At 48.0% G+C, this 19,880-nt stretch overlaps 1 protein-coding gene across 1 annotated transcript in view; it reads left to right on the top strand.

Annotated features, from left to right (window-relative positions):
• The window catches only part of STAB2 (stabilin 2), a 170,763-nt gene that overhangs the window by 130,423 nt on the left and 20,460 nt on the right, over nucleotides 1–19,880 (top strand). Inside the window, 13 exon segments of the mRNA XM_021092647.1 lie at nucleotides 2,606–2,725; nucleotides 3,780–3,827; nucleotides 4,854–4,937; nucleotides 6,517–6,663; nucleotides 7,483–7,623; nucleotides 8,616–8,675; nucleotides 9,972–10,148; nucleotides 11,382–11,471; nucleotides 13,712–13,858; nucleotides 15,299–15,355; nucleotides 16,923–17,049; nucleotides 18,650–18,763; nucleotides 18,766–18,798. Coding sequence (XP_020948306.1) covers nucleotides 2,606–2,725; nucleotides 3,780–3,827; nucleotides 4,854–4,937; nucleotides 6,517–6,663; nucleotides 7,483–7,623; nucleotides 8,616–8,675; nucleotides 9,972–10,148; nucleotides 11,382–11,471; nucleotides 13,712–13,858; nucleotides 15,299–15,355; nucleotides 16,923–17,049; nucleotides 18,650–18,763; nucleotides 18,766–18,798 — 1,345 coding nt within the window.

The raw sequence follows: 19,880 nt of genomic DNA, 5'->3' as shown, positions 1-19,880 counted from the left end.
CAGTCTCGATGCATTGTTAATTCTGTGAAGACAGAGACCGTGTGCATGTCTATACCCGCAGTGGGCACCCTGCACAGTATGACACACACCTAGGCCAGCGGCTGCTCACTGGACACCATACACCTCTCTGGGCCCTGGGGAACTTGCCGGCGAAAAGGCAGCCAGGTCTCTAAAGTGTTTACACGGAGGGGAAGAGATTGACACTTAGCATCATTGATTGGTCAGTTGGTGAGTGAGTTCGCTGTTAGTTGATTCATCCGGTGAGGAAAGCAGAGTCTGCAGGTGCAGGCCCAGGCCAGCGGTGACCTTGAAGAAGATGAGGTGCTTCTCATCCATGTCTCTTCTCTCCACGAGATCTGAGTTGAGCTCCTCCACTGAGAGTGAGGGGCCCTGACTGAGAGTCGAGGAGGGAGGCGGAGGTGAGACGTGCCTTCTCCAGAGGGAGAAATCCCACGTGCAGGAGCAGCGTGGAAGTGTGGTGTTTGTGTGCACAACTTTGAAGGGGGTCCAGACAGCTCACGATCATGGCCTTCTCCACTGGTGCCCCACCTGTTAGGATGAGCCCAGGGCCAGCAGTGAGCCCAGGTGGGCTGGGGCTTTGCCAAGGATGGTGTTGGGGGTCAGGGGAGCAGGGTGGCATTCGCAGTGCTCTGCCCGGCTGTCTGGTCTGTGCTGAGACCGAGGGCGCATGCGTGGACAGGACTGGAGGAGAGAGAGCAGAGAGGGACTCAGAGGAGGGGAGGTCCCTCTGGGTCAAAGGAGGATGGAGCTGCAACATTAAAAGAGGTAAATTGAAGTGGTGGTCAGAGCGGAATGCTTGAAATGGAGCTTTTAGGAGCAGTTCACTTTGATGTTGAGATAAAGTCAAGAGTGGTCGAGGCAGTGGCAGCAGGAGGGCAGGTAGGGCGTGCAGGGGGGGTAGAGGCCATGGACAGGGATGTTGATGCCATCAAGGATGATGACGGGGGTGGAGGGAAAGCCAGCGATCCAGGTGCCATTGCTAGGATGGAAGAGGAGGAACGGGGGTTGTAGGGTCCATGTGCTCTGGGGCAGCTGGGGGTTGGAAAGGATGCAGGGGGTAGAAACGGTTTGTAAGCAGCCATGCACAGTAAGACAGAAGCTGTCCCAGCCCTGGGTCATGAACCGTGGGGTAAGGGAGGAAAACAGATTCCCGTGAAGGGCGCAGGGAAACAGGAGATGGACACCCCTTCAGTAAGAGGCTAAGAAGGCTTCCTGGGAAGAGGTGGGGGCTGTGGGAGTTTGCAAGCTGCGATGCTCAGAAGGTACAGGGAAGGTGCCAGTGATCTGTGAGGGCAGGAAGCCTGGGCTGTGTGTTCAGATCACCGGTGTACAGAGCAGCACAGAAGTGGTGGGAGGTCACCCTGGCCGCCTAGACCGAAGCTTTGACTGAGATGAACCTGAGGTGGGACCAGGGATTCATCTCGGCGCTCTTAGATCAGGCCGGGTGTCAGCACCAGGGTGTCTAGTCGGAACATCCAGGGCCCCTAGGAGATGACTGATGGTCATGCAGGACTCAGCTTTCCTCAGCGGCTGTCTAAGCTGTGTCAGCTTGAGGCAGCATCTGGGGCGGTACTTCCTGTTGGGCCAAAATCGCATGGTCCCCCAGTACTTTGGGATGGGGGTGGGGTGGAAGGGAAGGAAGATTGTACAGCCGGCCCTTAAGATAGTCAAGCTCCTTCTCTGCTCATCCGTATCAGATCTTCTTTTTCCCCTGAGTTTTACACCCTTTCCTCCCTCAGGAACATGTCTTAGGCTGCAGAGCCCTCCTTGGTGTTCCGGGGATGCTGGCTTTGAACTGTACTCTGCTCTGTTCATATTGTAGGGCTCTGCCCCATCTTCCAGTTGATAAGCTCTCTGAAGACAGTGACAGTATTCCGTCTGGTTTATACTGACTGCCTTCCAACTAATGACCATTAACCTTTGTTATGATGACATCAGAGGTTAGCCTAAAGCTAGGAAGTGTCCAGTAAGACTGATGCCTTCACAGTTAACCCCGAGGTTCTGAGAAATTTCCCATTTGGCAACTCTGGGCTGATCTGTACAGGGCTGGAAATCTGCTGGGATAGACCCGCCATCCTGGGACATGGGCAGAACTCAGAGATATTGTGAGTTTGGTTCCAGACCTCCAAAATACAGCAAATATTGCAATAAAGCAAGTTATAAGAATTTTTTCACTTCCCAGTGCATATAAAAGTTACGTTTATACTATATTATAGTCTACTAAGTATGCACTAACATTCTGTCTAAAAAAAAGCAATGTGCATACTTTACTTTAAAAATACCTCATTGCTAAACATTGCTAAGTATCATCTGACAATAGAGTCATCACAAACTTCCAATTTGTTCAAACCACAGTATCTCTGAAGTGCAGTAAAATGAGATATGCCTGTATAAGGCTGGGTGAATATGGTGGCCCTTTTAGCTGCAGGGAGTGGAGGGCAAGTTCAGGAAAAGGACAAATCATGCAAACCAGTCAGAGTGAGACAAAAGGTAAATTTCAATCCAGAACTGCTTTGTGAGTATCGGCAGAGCTGGCAAATTAATGGTTTGATTCCTCTCCCCTACTCCTTGGAAATTTTACCAGGAAAATGGTGGCTGTAGTAAATTTGCCTTCTGCAATCACAATGAACAAGACGGAAGGACTTGTACTTGCAAACCGGACTACATTGGGGATGGATTTACCTGCCGTGGCAACATCCATCAGGTAACACATCTCCTTAAAATAAACTATATTTTCCTCCCTGGGTGACGAATCCAGGAAGCTAAGGAATATATAAGAGTTTTGTTACAAGCAAAAAAATGTAAAAACCTGTTTTTTATGAAAATGGGCAGTGAAAAGAAATATTTAGCTCCTCATGGGAATTCACTTGACCTGGAATCAGTGACTCATTCTAGAGTCAGAAATACCTGCCAGTTAGTACTGTGACGTTGGGCAGATTACATAACCTCTCTGTGGATCTGTTTTCTCAACTATAAAATAAAGTAATAATGGTACCAACCCCAACATGTGGTTATAAGATTTCAGTGAGGGGTTCCCTGGTGGCACAGGGATCTGGCTGGGCCACAGATCCCGGGTTAAGGATCTGGCATTGTCACTGCAGAGGCTCAGGTAGCTGCAGTGGCGAGGGTTCAGTCCCTGGCCTGGGAATGTCCATATGGCTCAGGTACAGCCAAGAAAAAAAAAAGATTTCAGTAATATAATGTGTGTAGCAGGCACAGAGCACATGGTAACTCAAAGACACCACCGCCATGTGGGTGGTTGTGTTATGCGTAGGAAGGCGCGGGAGCATCTGTGTGCGCATAAAGGATGAGCTGTGAGTGATGCTTGTGCATTTCCACCTGTTATAAAGTGAAGATTCTGTTACTTGGTTTAAAGAGGAACTAGAGCATTCTGGCTGATCAGATATTCTTGTTGATAGAGAAACTAAATCTCCCTTAAACCTATAATGATTTTAAAATATTTGACCTTCTAAAAAATGTTCCGAAAGCTCAAGTGCTTCTGGAAATGGCTGAACCTTCCTGTGGTCAATCCGATGGTGACTCTGAAAAAAAAAGGTTTTGGAACTCACAGGATGTCCACATGGTCATTCTGAACACACACTGCAGCCTGCAGATGGGGCTTGTTTTAATTAAAAGGCCCATTGTGGAGAGGACGGTAGCTACTCTGGATATGAGGGGAATTGTCCTGTGACAACCCCGTGCTGTTCTCGCGTGTACTTCACACACAGCGAGTGAATCTTCCCTGTCTCTGCTTCCAGGAGCTTCCCAAGAACCCCCAGACCTCCCAGTATTACTTCCAGTTGCAGGTAAGAATAAGATGAGTTGGGTCTCAAGACAGATAGAGGATAAATCTGTAACCTTCAGAGGAGGTGAAGGTAGAAAGAAACCAGAAGAACCTCAGTTTCTGGAATGGGCTCTGTGTTGGCCATTGTGAACTTCTCAGGCCTCAAGCGGGCAGCATAAAAGAGTGGAATAAGGAGTTCCCATTGTGGTTCAGCAGGTTAAGAACCTGACATAGTGTCCGTGAGGATATGGGTTCAATCTCTGGCCTCACTCAGTGGGTTAGGGATCCAGCATTGCCACGAGCTGTGGTATAGGTCACAGATGTAGCTCTGATTTGACCCCTAGCCTGGGAACTTCCATATGCTGCAAGTGCAGCTGAAAAAAGAAAAAAGCGGAATAAGGGTTGCACTAGCTTGTTGTAAGACTGTATGTAGCGTATGAAAAATCTGCCAACATACCCATGAGGACAAGAAGCATTGCTGGGGCAGTTGTCACTTTTCAATTCTCTAGGTGAAAATATTGCTAGGCCTTTTAGCACCTCATACATTGGAATATGTTCCAGAGATATTGAAGAACAAGGGATAAAAAATCTAGAAGAATACAATCATAAAATCTAGAAGAAAACATAAGTAACCGTAGGATCTCAGCATTGGCAAGAAGACAGTTGGAACAGCTGAGTAAATCGTCTTATTACTTATATTTGTATCATTATCCCGATCATGTAAAACATTTATTTAGTATGTGGAAGAGACAATAAAAAAATTACCTAGAAATAACAGGAGTTACTTCTAGAGGGTGGGATTATGGGTAGTTATTTTCTCCTTTATACTGTATTTTCAAAGCTTTAATACAGGCAGCATATGTTATTTTTATAGCCAGATAAAAATACCCATTACCTCAATGTGAAGGAATCTGAGTGACTCTGAATCTAAGACGAAATAAGACACAGGGTCCCCCATCCAGTTTGCACTCCCCTCTGCCGCCTCCACAGTTTGTTTGAGTACTTATGTTAAGTACCTGGCATGAGGCCCCCACCTTCTTTCCAACAGGAGCATTCTATACATGACCTGCTTGGTCCAGGCCCCTTCACCGTTCTCGCACCTTCATCTGCAGCCTTTGATGCGGAACCCCAGGTAAGCAAGAAGCTAGAAGCGATTCAGAGAGGTTGGGGACTGGAGTATGGTCTTCAGGCATCACCCTGGAGCCAACACTGAAGACACTTCTGGGCAGGAGATTTAGGATCGGCTGGAGCTGACCAGCAATGGAAGGGGCTGCCTCTCAGCATAGGGACCCCTATCAGGGGAGGCATTCAAGTGGATTGGAGATAACCCCTGGCCAGAGACTTTCTGCAGGACATTCCTGAATAGGGTAGGAGGTTGGAAAAGACCAACAATTTTTATTTTTATTTTTATTTTATTTATTTATTTTTTTTTTGTCTTTTGCCATTTGTTGGGCTGCTCCTGCGGCATATGGAGGTTCCCAGGCTAGGGGTCCAATCGGAGCTGTTGACACCAGCCTACGCCAGAGCCACAGCAACGCGGGATCCGAGCCGCATCTGCAACCTACACCACAGCTCACGGCAACGCCGGAACCTCGACCCACCGAGCAAGGGCAGGAATCGAACCCGCAACCCCATAGTTCCTAGTCAGATTCGTTAACCACTGCGCCACGACGGGAACTCCAGACCAACAATTTTTAAATAATTCAAACCTCCCATTGACCTCTCCCTCCCACACACACAAAAAGGAATGAAAAGGAATGCTGAATTAATACCATATCAATAAGTTTTCTTGCAGGACTTATCAGAGCCTTTAGTGTCTAACATTCCCTTGGACTTGTCCGCTGCATTATCCATTAATATATAGTAATGTAGGAAACATTTATTTCGTGTGCCAGAGCTGTTTCTAGTCCCTGGCCTAGATTAACTCATGACAGTGTTCATGACAACACAGTAAACTGCACACTGTTGTCATCCGCATTTAACAGTGGACGGTACTGAGAGAAGTAACATTCCCCAGCTCACATGATGAGCAAAATGTGGAGCCAGGACTCAAACGTGACTCCAGAACCTGCCTCCCTAACCACTGCACGCCCTGCTTCTCCATGCCTGTGTTTTGGACACCAGTGAAGCAGGGACACAAAAATAAGTGTTGAAAAAAATTTGACATTTGATATCTTTTTAAGTTATCAGAAGAGTTATGAAACAATGATAACCTTGAGGGATTTTTTTATTACACCGACCTTATGGTTAATATTGTTGGCATTTCGATTTATAGCTAAGGAGTGTTTGTAAGGAAAAGTGGTCATTTCCATCCTCAAGCTTTATGTCTGGCCAGGCACCTCTGCGAGAGAGGAAAAGTCCTGTGCAGTGTTATCCAGCATTTCTCGCAAGAAAATGCTTTCTCAAGTAGCATGTCACAGGACTTGGGGCCCTTGACACATGTGCTGGGAAGTGCTGGACCAGAGCAACTCCAAGTTCTCTTTTACTCAGAGAGTCTTCAGTGGAAGCAGAAAAGGAACTAGGACACTTCTGCCTCTTGCCTGCACAGTCCCTGGCCTATAACCCTGACTGCAAGGCCGCCTTGACTGCCTGCTCTCCAGGGTCGGGGCGAGGACAGAGGTGCAGGGGAGAGTCTGGAGGAGAAGACAGCCAAAGGGAAAGTTGGAGCAGAAGGCTCCTGGCTCCAGCTGGAACCCTCTGATCCATTTCAGATTAAGAACTGGGACAAGCAGGGCCTGATGCCCCAGGTTCTTCGGTATCATGTGATCGCCTGCCACCAGCTGCTTCTGGAAAACCTGAAATCGACCCCAAATGCTACTTCCCTCCAAGGGGAGTCACTTACCATCTCCGTCTCTCAGGTAAGAGAGGCCATTTCCTCTCTTGGAATGGCCCATTTCCTTGGCCCTCTCTCTCTCTCCTTCCATAGGGTAATAATAATGAAAACAGCTAATACATGCGGAGTGATTACTATATGCTGGATACTATCCTCAAGTACCTGATGTGTAGTAATGGATTTAATCCTCAAAATAATCCCATGGTATAGATACGGTTATTTTTCACAATTTGTAAATTAGGCAACTGAGCTCAGAGAGGTTAGGTACTTTGTCCAAGATCACACAGCAAGTAAATGTTAGAGCTGAAATTGAAACTCAGAGGCACAGCAGCTTCTGGTGGTCAAGAGAATTGCTTTTGGCAATAATGGGCAGAAGCTGGAGAGGGATGAAAGCTTTTGATCCAATCACTTGGACATGCTGTTCCCCTCCCTCCCCACGACAGAGAAACAAATGGTGGTGGTAGAATTTATTACAAAGGGGAAGGAGTAGGTAGTGTAGCAGCGCCAAAAGAAGGGTTGGCGATGTAGGGAACGGATGGAAGAGAAGCCAATTTTGATCTGCTCATTATTTTACATCTGAGACGCACAGTGAAATGACTACTTTGCTTGATTATTTGCTATTAACTTCTCCAGGTGAAAATTACATTCTAGTCTCACTTTTCTTTTTATAATCACTATAGAAATATGCTCAAGTAACTTGGATCTTCAGCTTTTGCCCACAGCCCTGCTTAAACATTCACTTTCATGATGATTTAACATTTTCATAAAACATTTTGAAAGAAGTGGTTTTGTGTTTATTTCTCTTTATGCTCATTTCCTTTTTTTCTTTTTTGGTTGATTTCAGGGTACAGTGTTTATAAATAATAAAGCTAAGATCATATCCAGCGATATCATCAGTACCAATGGTATCATCCACATTATAGACAAACTGCTGTCTCCCCAAAACTTGCTTATCACCCCTCAAGATGCCTCTGGAAGGATTCTGGTGAGTGAACCCATTGTCACACTCTCAGCTGGAGTAATACTTATAATTTATTATCTCCATTCTTATTTTGAAGCATTGTTTCAAAACATTTGAATTGTGTTGCTTTAATCTCCAGCTACTAGTAAAAGCCTACTATATAATATTCTTGAGAAGAAGTCAATGGGTAAGAAGTAAAAGTCTGTTTTAAATGGTTAAATGGAATCTGTATGTTTTCTGCAGTGTTCACAAAGGCTGGTAGTCTTGCATATATTTGGAAGATGGAGAAATTACATAGACAGATGATGAATAGATGGATATAGATGGATGAGAGTGAGAGAGACCACTAAAGCCAAACAGGGAGTAAAACAAATTCTCCACGGACAGAAAAGACAATTTCAGCTTTTGTTGTTATTAGTATTGAGTTCATTGAACACAACAGAATCCACTCTATCTCACTGAAATAAAAAGGAGTTTAAGATATTAAATACATCCACAAATTTCTTGGAAATCCAAAGAGCTTAATGCAGATGCTACACAGCTGGGAACAAAGCAGCCAAGGGATACCTGCAGAGGGAGGACCCCTGACTTCACCACAGGGCTGTTCTCAAGCAGCCCTGTCCAGGCTGCCTGTCTCCAGCCTCTTTCCTAGGACCCGAGGGTTTGAATACCTGTGCCTCCACCTGTGCTTATCAGAGGATACAGTATCCCTGGTAGCAGCCACCACCACCTCATGTTTCTTTCCACCAAGAAGTCTTGCACAAGCACTTCTGCTTGGGGGACCCCATATCACGTATGGGGCTCTAGCTGCAAGGCAATCTGGGAAAAGGTAGTGTTTAGCCGTCCAGTTGCCGTCAAGCAGAAAGGCGTGGTGTGGCAGAACCGGGCGGGTGCTGCTGAGCAGTCACAGTCCCTGCCATGCTATCTTCTCCTCATTTTACTCAGCTGAGCTTTTAAAATGCTTTGTGATCTGTATGGGGGAAAAAAAATTATCATCCCCATTCTCATTTTTGCAGCAAAATCTTACGACAGTGGCAGTGAACCATGGATACTTCAAATTCAGCAACTTACTACAGGTAAAAGCCTAGGAGAAACGTTACCTCGGGATATAACCCACCTAAAGAGGCTTGCTTTTTTCGGGGCGGGGGGGAAATATTGTTTCTGGTGTGGTTTTGTTGGAGGCCCTAGCCAACTGTTGTGGGACCTTTAAGAATGTCCTAATTTTCTAGAGAACCAGGCCATTTTCTGCCGGTCCGTTCCCAAAACGCTTTACGGTTTGTTGTCTGGCTGAATTAGAACTGAAGTATTTGAGGCTGGAGTGAGGGCAAGAAACCAGGACATGCCTATTCCCAAACTAGGTGCTTCACGTCTGAAATGATCCCCCCTGTTACTGAGATGTGGGGGCTAAACGCAGAGATGGGAAACCTGTCCCCTGAGATGGGCAGCAATTACATTTAAAACCACATTTTTCTGACTTCAGAGACAGCGCCATGGGTTGAGTAGAGAAACGTTTTGTTCAAATGAAGATTTCAGAGGAGAATCAGGAAGGAGAAGGGTCTTCTGAGACCATCTGGGGCACCTACCCCCAGCAGTCCCAGCAGAGTTCTAAGGACCCCAGGCGCCCCATAACACAGTCTGCAAGCCTCTGTGTAGACCAGCGATTTCCAAAATGGTCTGGCGCTCAGGCTCTCCGAAGAGATTTTGAGAAATGCACGGTTTCAAGGTGTTTATAATGAGACTCTCCAGAGGCGTCACAGACCGGTGTCTCTGCCCACCCACTTGCCCTCTAAAACGTACAGTCTCCCCACACCTGGGCACCGGGTCTGGGTGAACACAGGCTCTGACGGCAAGTTAGCAAGCTTCTCTGAGGCTTGAAAGGAATACTAAAGCTGACTGCACAGGGTTGTCAGGAAAATTATAAGAAAAAATGTATATGGAGCACTCCTGCTACAGAAGGTTCTCAAAATGATTCTGCATTCATCTGGCAGTTTCTTTTTTGAGTGTAGGAGATCTAGACATTTTGTAGATATAGAGGAATATCTCAATATTGTACAGATTTCACTTTGTTTAATGAAAGACGAGAAAAATGCTCGGTGGATCTTCCAGAAATATTTGGGTGAGAACAGTAGAGAGAGAGACTTGCTAACGTTTGTGTCCCTGTTAACGAAAGCCCAGAATTTGACTTTCCGTTTTACTTTCTAAGAAAATGAGGGTCAGCATGGCTGGAGTGTGGCCACAGCCCCCTGGAGCCAGACAGAAGCCCTGGGGCCGGCACAGAGGGGACCCCAGTCTGGCTGCCTGGGGTCCTGAGAGAGACCCTGTGCCCCCGGGCTGGGCTGGGCCATGCACGTGACCAGCTCCCTGCGTTCCAGGAGATGGGCTTGCTGAGTGTCATCACTGACCCGATCCACACCCCGGTCACCCTCTTCTGGCCCAGCGACCAAGCCCTCCAAAGCCTGCCCCCCGAACAACAGGGCTTCCTGTTCAACCAAGACAACAAGGACAAGCTGAAGGAGTATTTGAAGTTCCACGTGATCCGAGACGCCAAGGTATTTTGCGTCTGTGTGTGGTTAACGGACCCCTGCACTAGAGCATGTCTGTGTCCGCTTCTCCCACAGGCCTTGTTTTTTTCCCTGACTTTAAAAATGCCCAAGAGAATCCTTCGCCTCTTGTGTCACACAGATCAGCCTTCTCCCTTCCACACTTCACGCAGCAACGTGCCTGCGGACAGCCATCCCCCTTTTCTCCCGGATGGACCCTTTCACTCCCCATTCCACAGTTTCTAAGCAAAGGACCAGTTCCTCCAGCTACAGCCAGTTGTTGCCTCCTGAATGGATGCACTGTGACCAGGGAAGCCGCATCTTGCAGACCATGGCCGCTCTTGCTAAAATCCTGTCAATCCGAGTCCTCAGCCAGGACCTGGTTTCCCTCCAGGAGTGAGACCTCGGGTCCAAGAAGGCCACCTCCCTCCCTTTGGCTCATTCCTGGGACCTGTATTAGTTTGCTAGGGCTGCTGTAACCAAATGCCACAAACCGGGTGGCCTGCAACAACAGAAGTGCATTCGCACAGTTCTGGAGGCCAGACATCTGACGACAAGGTGTCAACACGGTCGTTCCTGCTGGAGGCGCCGAGGGAGAGTCCGTTCCCTGCTGCCTTCCCAGCCTTTGGTGGTTGCCAGACACCCTCGGTGTCCTCGGCTTGTAGATGCGCCCCTCCAGCCTCTGCCTGTGTGGTCACGTGTCTGTCCGCCTTCACCCTGTGGATTTCTGGGTCCTCACGAGGCCCCCTCCTTTCCCCTCTTTTGAAGACACCAGTTCCGTCAGATTAAGGGCCCACTCTGCTCCAGTAGGACCTCATCTCAACTACTTAGCTCTGCAGTGATCTCATTTCCAAGTGAGGTTACATTTTGAGGGAATGGGGATCAAGAGGTTGGTGAAACTTTTGAGGGGACACAGTTGAACCTGTACCGGTACCCTCGAGCCATTTTCCTAACGCCCTGATCTGCTGCCGGCTTCGTCCACCAACAGCATCCATCACGGACTCCTGAGCGCAGGTGGGGATGGAAGGGTGATCGGAACCAGCTGGAGGAGACCTTCCCTGCAGAAAAGGCTCCCAGCTTCCTAGAGAGCCCACGGTTCTCCTTGTGTTTAGACCGACTGTCCTTTGAAAGCTGGAATTCTTAGAACTCTTAGAAAAACTTGTTCTGAATTTGGTGTGTGAGAAAAACTCTTCTGGGCTTTCCTTTAGCCTGGGGTTTTATGTGGCACCCTCATGCCTACAGGTTTTGGCAGTGGATCTCCCCAGATTTGCCACCTGGAAGACACTGCAGGGTTCTGAGCTGAGCGTGAAGTGCGGCGCTGGCAGTGACATCGTGAGTATTGTCCCGCAGTGGGACGGGGAATACGGTACCGCGTCCCCCAACCCCTGCCCCGCCCAAGACAGGTTCCTTTCCACTCCCACGTACACACATTGACAGACGCTCTTGTATCTCACTGCCTTCAGGGCTGTTACCCCTGAGTAAGTGGACGTGAAAAACCTGATACATCCTGGCCAGCCCTAGCCCTTATCAGGTGCCAGGGAGCCCCTCTTACGCTTGTGGAGAGCAGCTTTTGGGTGATTTTTTTTTTTTTTTTTTTTTTTTTTTTTTTGCTCTTTTTGCCTTTTCTAGGGCCGCTCCCACAGCATACGGAGGTTCCCAGGTAGGGGTCTAATCGGAGCTGTAGCCGCCGGCCTACGCCAGAGCCACAGCAACGTGGGATCCAAGCCACGTCTGCGACCTGCACCACAGCTCACGGCAACGCCAGGTCCTTAACCCACTGAGCAAGGGCAGGGATCGAACCCGCAACCTCATGGTTCTTAGTCGGATTCGTTAACCACTGTGCCACGACGGGAACTCCTGGGTGATTTTTTTAAAGCATTTTTTCCCAGTGTGAGACATTTCTCTGAGGCAGGAAAGCACACAGCCATTCCTTTTCCTTCCTTCCCTCCCAGCCACCCCACAACCATCTCTTGGCAGTTAGAGCCAGCTCTGGGCTGTATCTACCTAGATAAGCCGACAGAGAAAAAGCCTTGCAAGTTTCTCCTTCCTTGACTAGTTCCTGAACAAGATTACCTTCCTGTAATTCCATATGAGTATGGGTCCGATAGGATAATACTGGCAACATCCTATATCTGGTATTTAATGGGGAAGTGACAGTGGCTTAAATACATAAGGATTTTGCCCTCTTGTAAAAAACAATCAGTCCGGAGCTAGGATGATGGCTTAGTGAGGGAGCTCCTATCTTCCTGCTCAGCAGCACATGTTCCAGCCTCACAGTCACCTTAAGGCCCAATGTGACTGTTGGAGCTCCAGCCATCACGTCCACTCTCCAGGAAGGAGAAGGGAGAAAGGGCAAAAGGGATGCAGCTCCAAGCCGAGTCGTTCCCCTTAAAGGAGTCTTCTGAGAAGACCCAGACCGCATTCTGTTTACATCTTTTGACCAACAAGAACCCCTTGGGTGATGGGATTGGCATTGCGTTGAATTTGTTACTGAATATGAAGCATGTTAGCATCTTGGCATCCCAACTTCTGGAAAGGTGTCCCAGTGTGCTTCCACCCTTGAGATGGGCTGTACTGTCTCCGTAGACCAAACCGGACACTTGCCAAAGAAGAAGGAAAGCGTCCACTGCTCATCCCGAGTGCTAACACAGCTCTCAGAGCACTTAGCGCTCAGAGTCTATTGGGTGGCAACTTGATGACAACCCTGTGCAAGGGAATCATGAGTCCTGTTTACCTGGTGAAAAAGATTAAATCTCCGTCAAGTTCAGGGACTTGCTCACACAGAGCATAAGCAGAAGTGGGGGGATTTAACCACGCCTTTCCAGTAATTTTGCTGAATCAACAGTGTCCATCCCATCCAACACTATTGAGATTTATCTTTTTCTTTTCCTGGAACTTTTTCTTTTCATGCTTCCTGGGATGGAGGGTGGGGGATAGATCTGTCAGTCTACTGGCTGGGTGGACCTTAAGGAAGCAAGCCCGAGGATTGTTGCAGGCATTAAACAAAATAACATAGCTAGAGCACAGTTTAGACAGTGTCTTAGCATCTATGAAAAAGAAGTTGTTATTATCATTAAAATGTTAAAGCCCATCACCATATATTTTGGAAAGCAAGTTGTTCCTGGAGTTTTGCGAGGCACTGGCACTAAATAAGAACACTGGGTAACTGCACACAAGTGACTCTGTCAGCCAGATTTATCCTCACCCACAGCCATTATCCTGAGGCCGGTGGCCTGGCTGTGAATGTCTGCACCCACCTCCGACATGACCATGGCAAGTTCCTTAACCACTTACTGCCTTGGCTCTGTGATCTGTAAGTGGGAATACCGCAATAGTAGCTACATCCTCAGGTGGCTGTGAGGATTAAAAGACTTTGCGCAGATAAAACTTGAAGAACACTACGTGGCGCATAATACAGATGGAGCGACTGAGATTTAGATATTGATGTTGATACAGATGTTTATAAAAATCGCTTCCTTCTGACTCTAGCAGGTGCTAGCCATATTATATCACCTGGAGGAAGAGCTGTCTAAGGACTGTTGACTCTCCCTGCCTCTCTCTCTCTCTCGCAGGGCGAACTCTTCCTGAACGGCCAAACTTGCAGGATTGTGCAGCGGGAGCTCTTGTTTGACCTGGGTGTGGCCTATGGCATCGACTGTCTACTGATTGATCCCACCCTGGGAGGCCGCTGTGACACTTTCACCACTTTCAATGTCTCGGTCAGTCCTAAAACACTGCTGTAGCAAGAGAACCTTGAGCCAATGACAGCCTTCATGGTCCAGCATGGACCCTGCCTTGAAGCTACAGTGGGCTGGTCCCCAGTGAGCGCAGAACCCAAGGCATCAGAAGACAACGTGACAGGGCCCTTCAGAGGCAAAAACAACAAGTGTCTACCTAGTCCTGTGCAAGCCTTGCGAGTTCTCATTTCTCCACCCACCCACCCGATAAGGAGACAGTCTTGGGGAACCAACTGTGTGCCAGACATTCTGCCAGTCATTTTGAAGCCCACCCATCCGTTCAGTCGTGGACGTATCCATTCAACAGACATCTTTTGTGCTTCTGCCCGATGAAACTATGTGAAATCGCTGTCGTTGTCAGGGTGTGACCCAGAGATGCAGTTTCACATGGTTCCACCTAATATACGCCACCCTTACGTCCATTCGTTTGCTCACTCACTGTCACTTGAACGTCCATCCTGGGCCCGGCACTGTTTGAGGCGTATGTACTTTACACACTCATCCACCCGTCCTGTACCACTTACGGAGCATGGCACTTGAGCCGGTTCTTTGGCTCAATGCTCGTCTTATCCCTACGACCATCCAGTAATAGAAGGGAAGTGGTTCTCCTCAACTCTGTTACATAGATTTGGAAACTGAGTCTCAAAGAGGCGAAGTGACTTACGTGGCAAAGTCTGCCACCTGTTCATTTCAGTACTTGGCAACTTACAGGCATTCAATAAATATTCCAAATTATTAGGATACCAGTCAGCCAAAGTCGGAGATGAAAAACCAGTTTTCTTTCTGCTGTAGAGGTTGTGGCCTTCTTAACTTCCAAAATATATATACACAATTTTTTTTTTCAGTTAATCATTTTTCCTCATCAGTCCTCTGAAAATCAAATAGCAGCAAGAATTATATCCCAATGTTATGGATCCGAAAATTAAGGATCAAAGAATGTGATGAGCTGAAAGGCCACAGCTGATTTATACTGGAACTGAGGCTTGCACCCACATCTCCCATTCCCTGTGCGCCATGTGCCTGCGTGACCCTGCCCTGGTCCACCCTGTCCAGCAGGGGACTTTTCACCTCAAAGAACTAAGCCGAGGAGTTGAGGTCCAAGACTGACCTCCAGAATCCTCCATGGCAAGTTTCATTGTTTGCTCTTACATTCTTGGTGGTAGCCCAGATCTTAAGATTAATTAAGTTCTTAGTCAAATAATCAAGGCATTAACCAGGGGCATTTCCTGTGTTTCCCAATATTTTTGATTTGATTTGATTTATTGATTGATTATTTTTTTTTGCCATGACCATGACATGCAGAAGTTCCCAGGCCAAGGATCAAACCCCAACCGTAGTAGTGACAATGCCAAATCCTTAACCGCTAGGCAACCAGGAAACTCCTCTTCTTGATTTTTAAGTGTTTCTTTTCTTACATTCTAGGGGAATTGTGGGAGCTGTATCAGTACTCCCAGCTGCCCCAGGTGGACTAAACCAAAGGTAAGAATGAGAGCAGTGATAAGGTTTGGAGGGCGATAGTTTTGTTTCAGTCTTGGGTGGATATGAGTGTGTGCATGTGTGTACATGTGTGGGTGTGTTATAACTGTAATTGGTTTTTTTTATGTCTTCCTTTCAACAGTCAGGCCAATTGGATGAGATACGAACATTCTTAGCCCAGGCCAACTGTCGACCCAGCTGTCTTCTGGGAACTGTCTAGAAAAGTCATGGGGTCATAGAGCTAGAAGGGTTTGCAAAGATAATTATAACTGTAAAAATAATACTAGTATTTTGTTTGCGGCTGCCCATGTCTCTGACTCTGTGCTGGGCCCTTTCTTTATACATTACCCTGTTTCCCATTACAATACTCACAGGAAGCTGTATTACCTCCACTGAAAAAATGAGTCTCAGAGAGGGTAAGCAGTCAGCCCAAGGCCACAAAACTAATAAGGAGCAAAGCTAGGATGAGAGCCCAGAATGCAATGTAAGAGTAATGGTTCACAGTTGAGGTCAAATTCCAGTGGGTAACTTTGGCAATTCACTTAATCTAAAAGTAAGTTTTTATTTTATTTTTCATTTTTTTGTCTTTTTAGGGCTGCACCCATAGCATATGGAGGTTCCCAGGCTAGGGGTCCAATCGGAGCTGTAGCTACTGGCCTACACCACAGCCACAGCAATGCCAGATCCAAGCCACATCTGCAACCTACACCACAGCTCATGGCAACGCCGGATCCTTAACCCGCTGAGCGAGGCCAGGAATCGAACCGGCAACCTCATGGTTCCTAGTTGGACTCGTTTCCGCTGCGCCATGACAGGAACTCCCTAAAAGTTACGTTTTTAGATATGGATACAGAGCCTGGCACATAGTAAGTGCCCATTAAGTATTGACTTTAGTACTTATTCCAAACCAAGTCTTTCTGCTTGTAACCTCTCTCACAGAGACACCTCTGAATGTCTCCATACCCTTTCTACCGATCATCTTGGGGCCTTGCAACAGACCCCTCAGCTGATAGAAAGCTGCCTCTCCCCCGTTGCCCCCCACCCCCCACCCCAGGCAACTACACCTTTTTGCAAACAGCTCTAAGGGTCAAAAAGTCCTTTTTCTCAAGACTGGGGAGAAATCTTTCTATGGATTCCAGCTCTCCTGCATTCATTTGCCTCTCTGTGCCTCTAAGAAAAGAACCTTGGAGTTCTCATTGTGGTTCAGTGGGTTAAGGAACCCAACTAGTATCCATGAGGATGCGGGTTTGATCCCTGGACTCAGTGGGTTAAGGATCCAGCATTGCCACAAGGTGTGGTGTAGGTCATAGACGTGGCTCGGATCTGGCATTGCCATGGCTGTGGCAACTGTAGCTCTGATTAGAGCCTTAGCCCAGGAATTTCCATATGCCAAAGAGGCACACCCCCACCCCAAAAAAGATCCCCTATACCCAGGTCAGGGTCAAGGCCTTTGAATTCCATTATTTTCAATTTGGACAGTACCCATGATCCTCCACTGGGGGCAGACTAGAGCCCAGAAGCCCAGGTCCCTCCAAGGAAAGCAGAGGAACAGTTCAGTTTCTTCCTTCAGGGCCAGAAGCAGAAGTGTCTATACAACTTGCCCTTCAAGAGGAACGTGGAAGGCTGCAAGCAGCAGTGCACACTGGTGATACAGCTCCCCAGGTGCTGCAGGGGCTACTTCTGGCCAGACTGTCAGGGTGAGAGCACCTTGTACTGCCTTGTGAGTCTAAAAGGATTGTACGATCACTGTGGAGCATTTGAAAGCACTTGAAAGTATAAAGGGGGTGGCGGTGGGAGAGTACAGCACTGTTAATGCTTCTGCTAAGATCCAAAAGCAATCATTCTGAAGAATTGTGTAACGTTCCTTCTCCTTTTCTTCTTGTCGTTTTTGTTTTTTTACAGAGTTGAGATGCTACTGTGCGTAGATTGTAAATTGTGTATTATGCTTTTCTGCTTAACATTATAGCATAAGATGGAGTTCCTGTCGTGGCTCAGTGGTTAATGAATCCAACTAGGAACCATGAGGTTGTGGGTTCGATCCCTGGCCTTGCTCAGTGGGTTAAGGATCTGGTGTTGCCATGAGCTGTGGTGTAGGTCACAGACACAGCTCGGATCCTGCATTGCTGTGGCTCTGGCATAGGCCGTGACTACAGCTCCAATTTGACCCCTAGCCTGGGAACCTCCATATGCTGCAGGAGCGGCCAAAGAAATGGCAAAAAGACAAAAACAAAAAACATTATAACATAAGACATTTCCCATGGTGCTAGAATCACTGTATTTCACTTTTGACACCAGTCCGTGACTGATAAGGATGCTAGTTTAAATGCTTCTAGTAGATTCTACCTTGGCAGGGTGCTATACCATTATGACATACGTGGGCCATTATTTCCTGAAACCTCTCTGTTATAGGATGTATCATGTTGCCCGCCCGCCTTACTTCACCAGGAAAGGACCCCTGAAATCCCTGTGTCTAGATGCAACTTCTAGTCAATAATGCTGCAGCAGCCGCATAATAAATGCCATGGCACTTGCCATCTGCCACACACTCAAAAGTGAGCACCGTCATTGAGCACGGCTTCCCACATCCACGTAGAGCCAGTACATGTCAACCTCGCAACAACTCCTGAGAAGTAGGTTTCATCATCAGCCGCATTTACAGATGAGAAAACGGAGGCACAGATGGGATGAGAAGCAAGCCTGAGGTCCCACGGTGTGCTCCAGAAGCCATGGTTTTAAGTTCTGTGCATACTCCATTCATCATGGTCCAGTTGAGAAAATTCTGGGCTGGGAGTCCACAGGTCCTCAGCTTCCATCCCACTTTCCATCACAAGAGCAGAGGCTGTTCGCAAAAGCCAGTGCCATCCCTTATAATGTGTTCAGGGCTTTATGTTTTCACATGTCTCACACACACCTCATTAGATCCTCAGAGTCACAGTGTGGAGAAGTCAAGGGCAGTGCATCCTCCTCCTCTAGAGCTAAGAGAATTAAAGCTCAAGCAGGTTCATTAATCAGCCCAGATCGATGCAAACCCAGGTCTCCTGACCCCCAAACACAGTGCCCAGTTGCGTATGTCACCCTGCCAACCCTATCAGATAAGTTTAAGTTCATGTCCCGTAGGCTAGTGGCTTGCCTTAACATCCAGTAACACTACGGGGTGTGTTCCCAGGGCCACAGGCCCTCTGGGCTAACAGAGGATGGAACCCACTGGCAAGGACAGGTTAGCAGCACAGTCGCAAAGGTGCTGAGCTGCTCTGGGTCTGGGACACCATTGAGTCACTGCTGTTTCATCTCTTCCAGCCTGCCCTGGAGGACCGGATACCCCGTGTAATAACCGGGGTGTCTGCCTCGACCAGTACTCGCCCATGGGACAGTGTAAATGCAACGCCGGCTTCACCGGGACGGCGTGTGAGCTGTGTGGCCAGGGCGATTTGGGCCTGATTGTCAGCGTACGTGGCACCCGTTCCCCTGTGTTTCCACCTGTCACTCAGCTGTGTGCGCTGCCCTGATGGACGTCATCCACCTGACCTGGAAGCATCCTTCTTCCCCTCTTCCTGCCTACCTGCCTCCCATCTGCCTGCCTTCCCATGCTTTCTTCCCTCCTTGGATGTATTCCTAGTTCCCATCCTGCGAAAGAGTCTCATCCGTAGAAGTGAAACTCACATCCCCTGCAGCCACCGAGGCAAGCTGTGGCCAACCAGCCCTCGGTCAGTCAGTCACCTACCCCGTCTGCGCTGAGTCCTCAGCTATAGCTAATGTGTATGGAGGGCCTACTATGTGCCAGGCAGGTATGTTGTAACCTCTAATCCTCACAGTAACCTCTTGAGGTACACTTAGCAGATGAAGAAGCTGAGGCCTAAGGAGTCTAAGTGACTTGCTCAAAAGTCAGGAATGGTTCTAAGTTGTAGGGACATGGTGGTGTGAGGAGGGGGCAAATCCCAGCTCTCAAGGAGTGAATGTTCAGAGGTGGAAACAGACAGAAAATGACAGAAACAAGCACAGATATAAAGGTATAAAGAAAATGAAAGGCAACGGGGACTGAGAGAGGCGGCACCATTCCAGAAGACATCTCACGCAGGATTTCACTAGAGACCTAACAGTGGCCAGGCGTCTGGTATCAACAACAGCTCTGTCCTGCGGAATTTCAGAGGTGCGGGGGATGTTCGGTAGCTCTGCTGTCAGGAATGGTGGTTGCTGGCCCCATGTGGATATTGACACTCAAAATCTGTGACGAAGGAACTGCTTTTTAAAAATTTTTATTAGTTTACATTACATAGCCACATGTGGTGAGGGGCTTTCTAATGGACAGTGCAGACTAAGGAATGGCTTTCCTGGAAGAGAGATGAGCAAGGGCAAAGGCCCTGAGGCAGGAGTTGGCTTGGCATGCAAGGAACAGCACAGAGGGCAAGGGGGTGCGCAGCGTGGGCCAGGAAGAGGAAGAGAGGAAGGAAGTGACATCTGAAGGTCACCAGGGGCCAGATAACATAGGGGCTTCTTGCCAGAGATGGGTGTTCAGCCTCTAATGTGATGA

Source organism: Sus scrofa, chromosome 5, assembly GCF_000003025.6.
Source record: "Sus scrofa isolate TJ Tabasco breed Duroc chromosome 5, Sscrofa11.1, whole genome shotgun sequence".
Classification (NCBI taxonomy): Eukaryota; Metazoa; Chordata; class Mammalia; order Artiodactyla; family Suidae; genus Sus; species Sus scrofa.
Note: the sequence above shows the minus strand (reverse complement) of the source record. Positions and strands in the feature narration are given on the sequence as shown.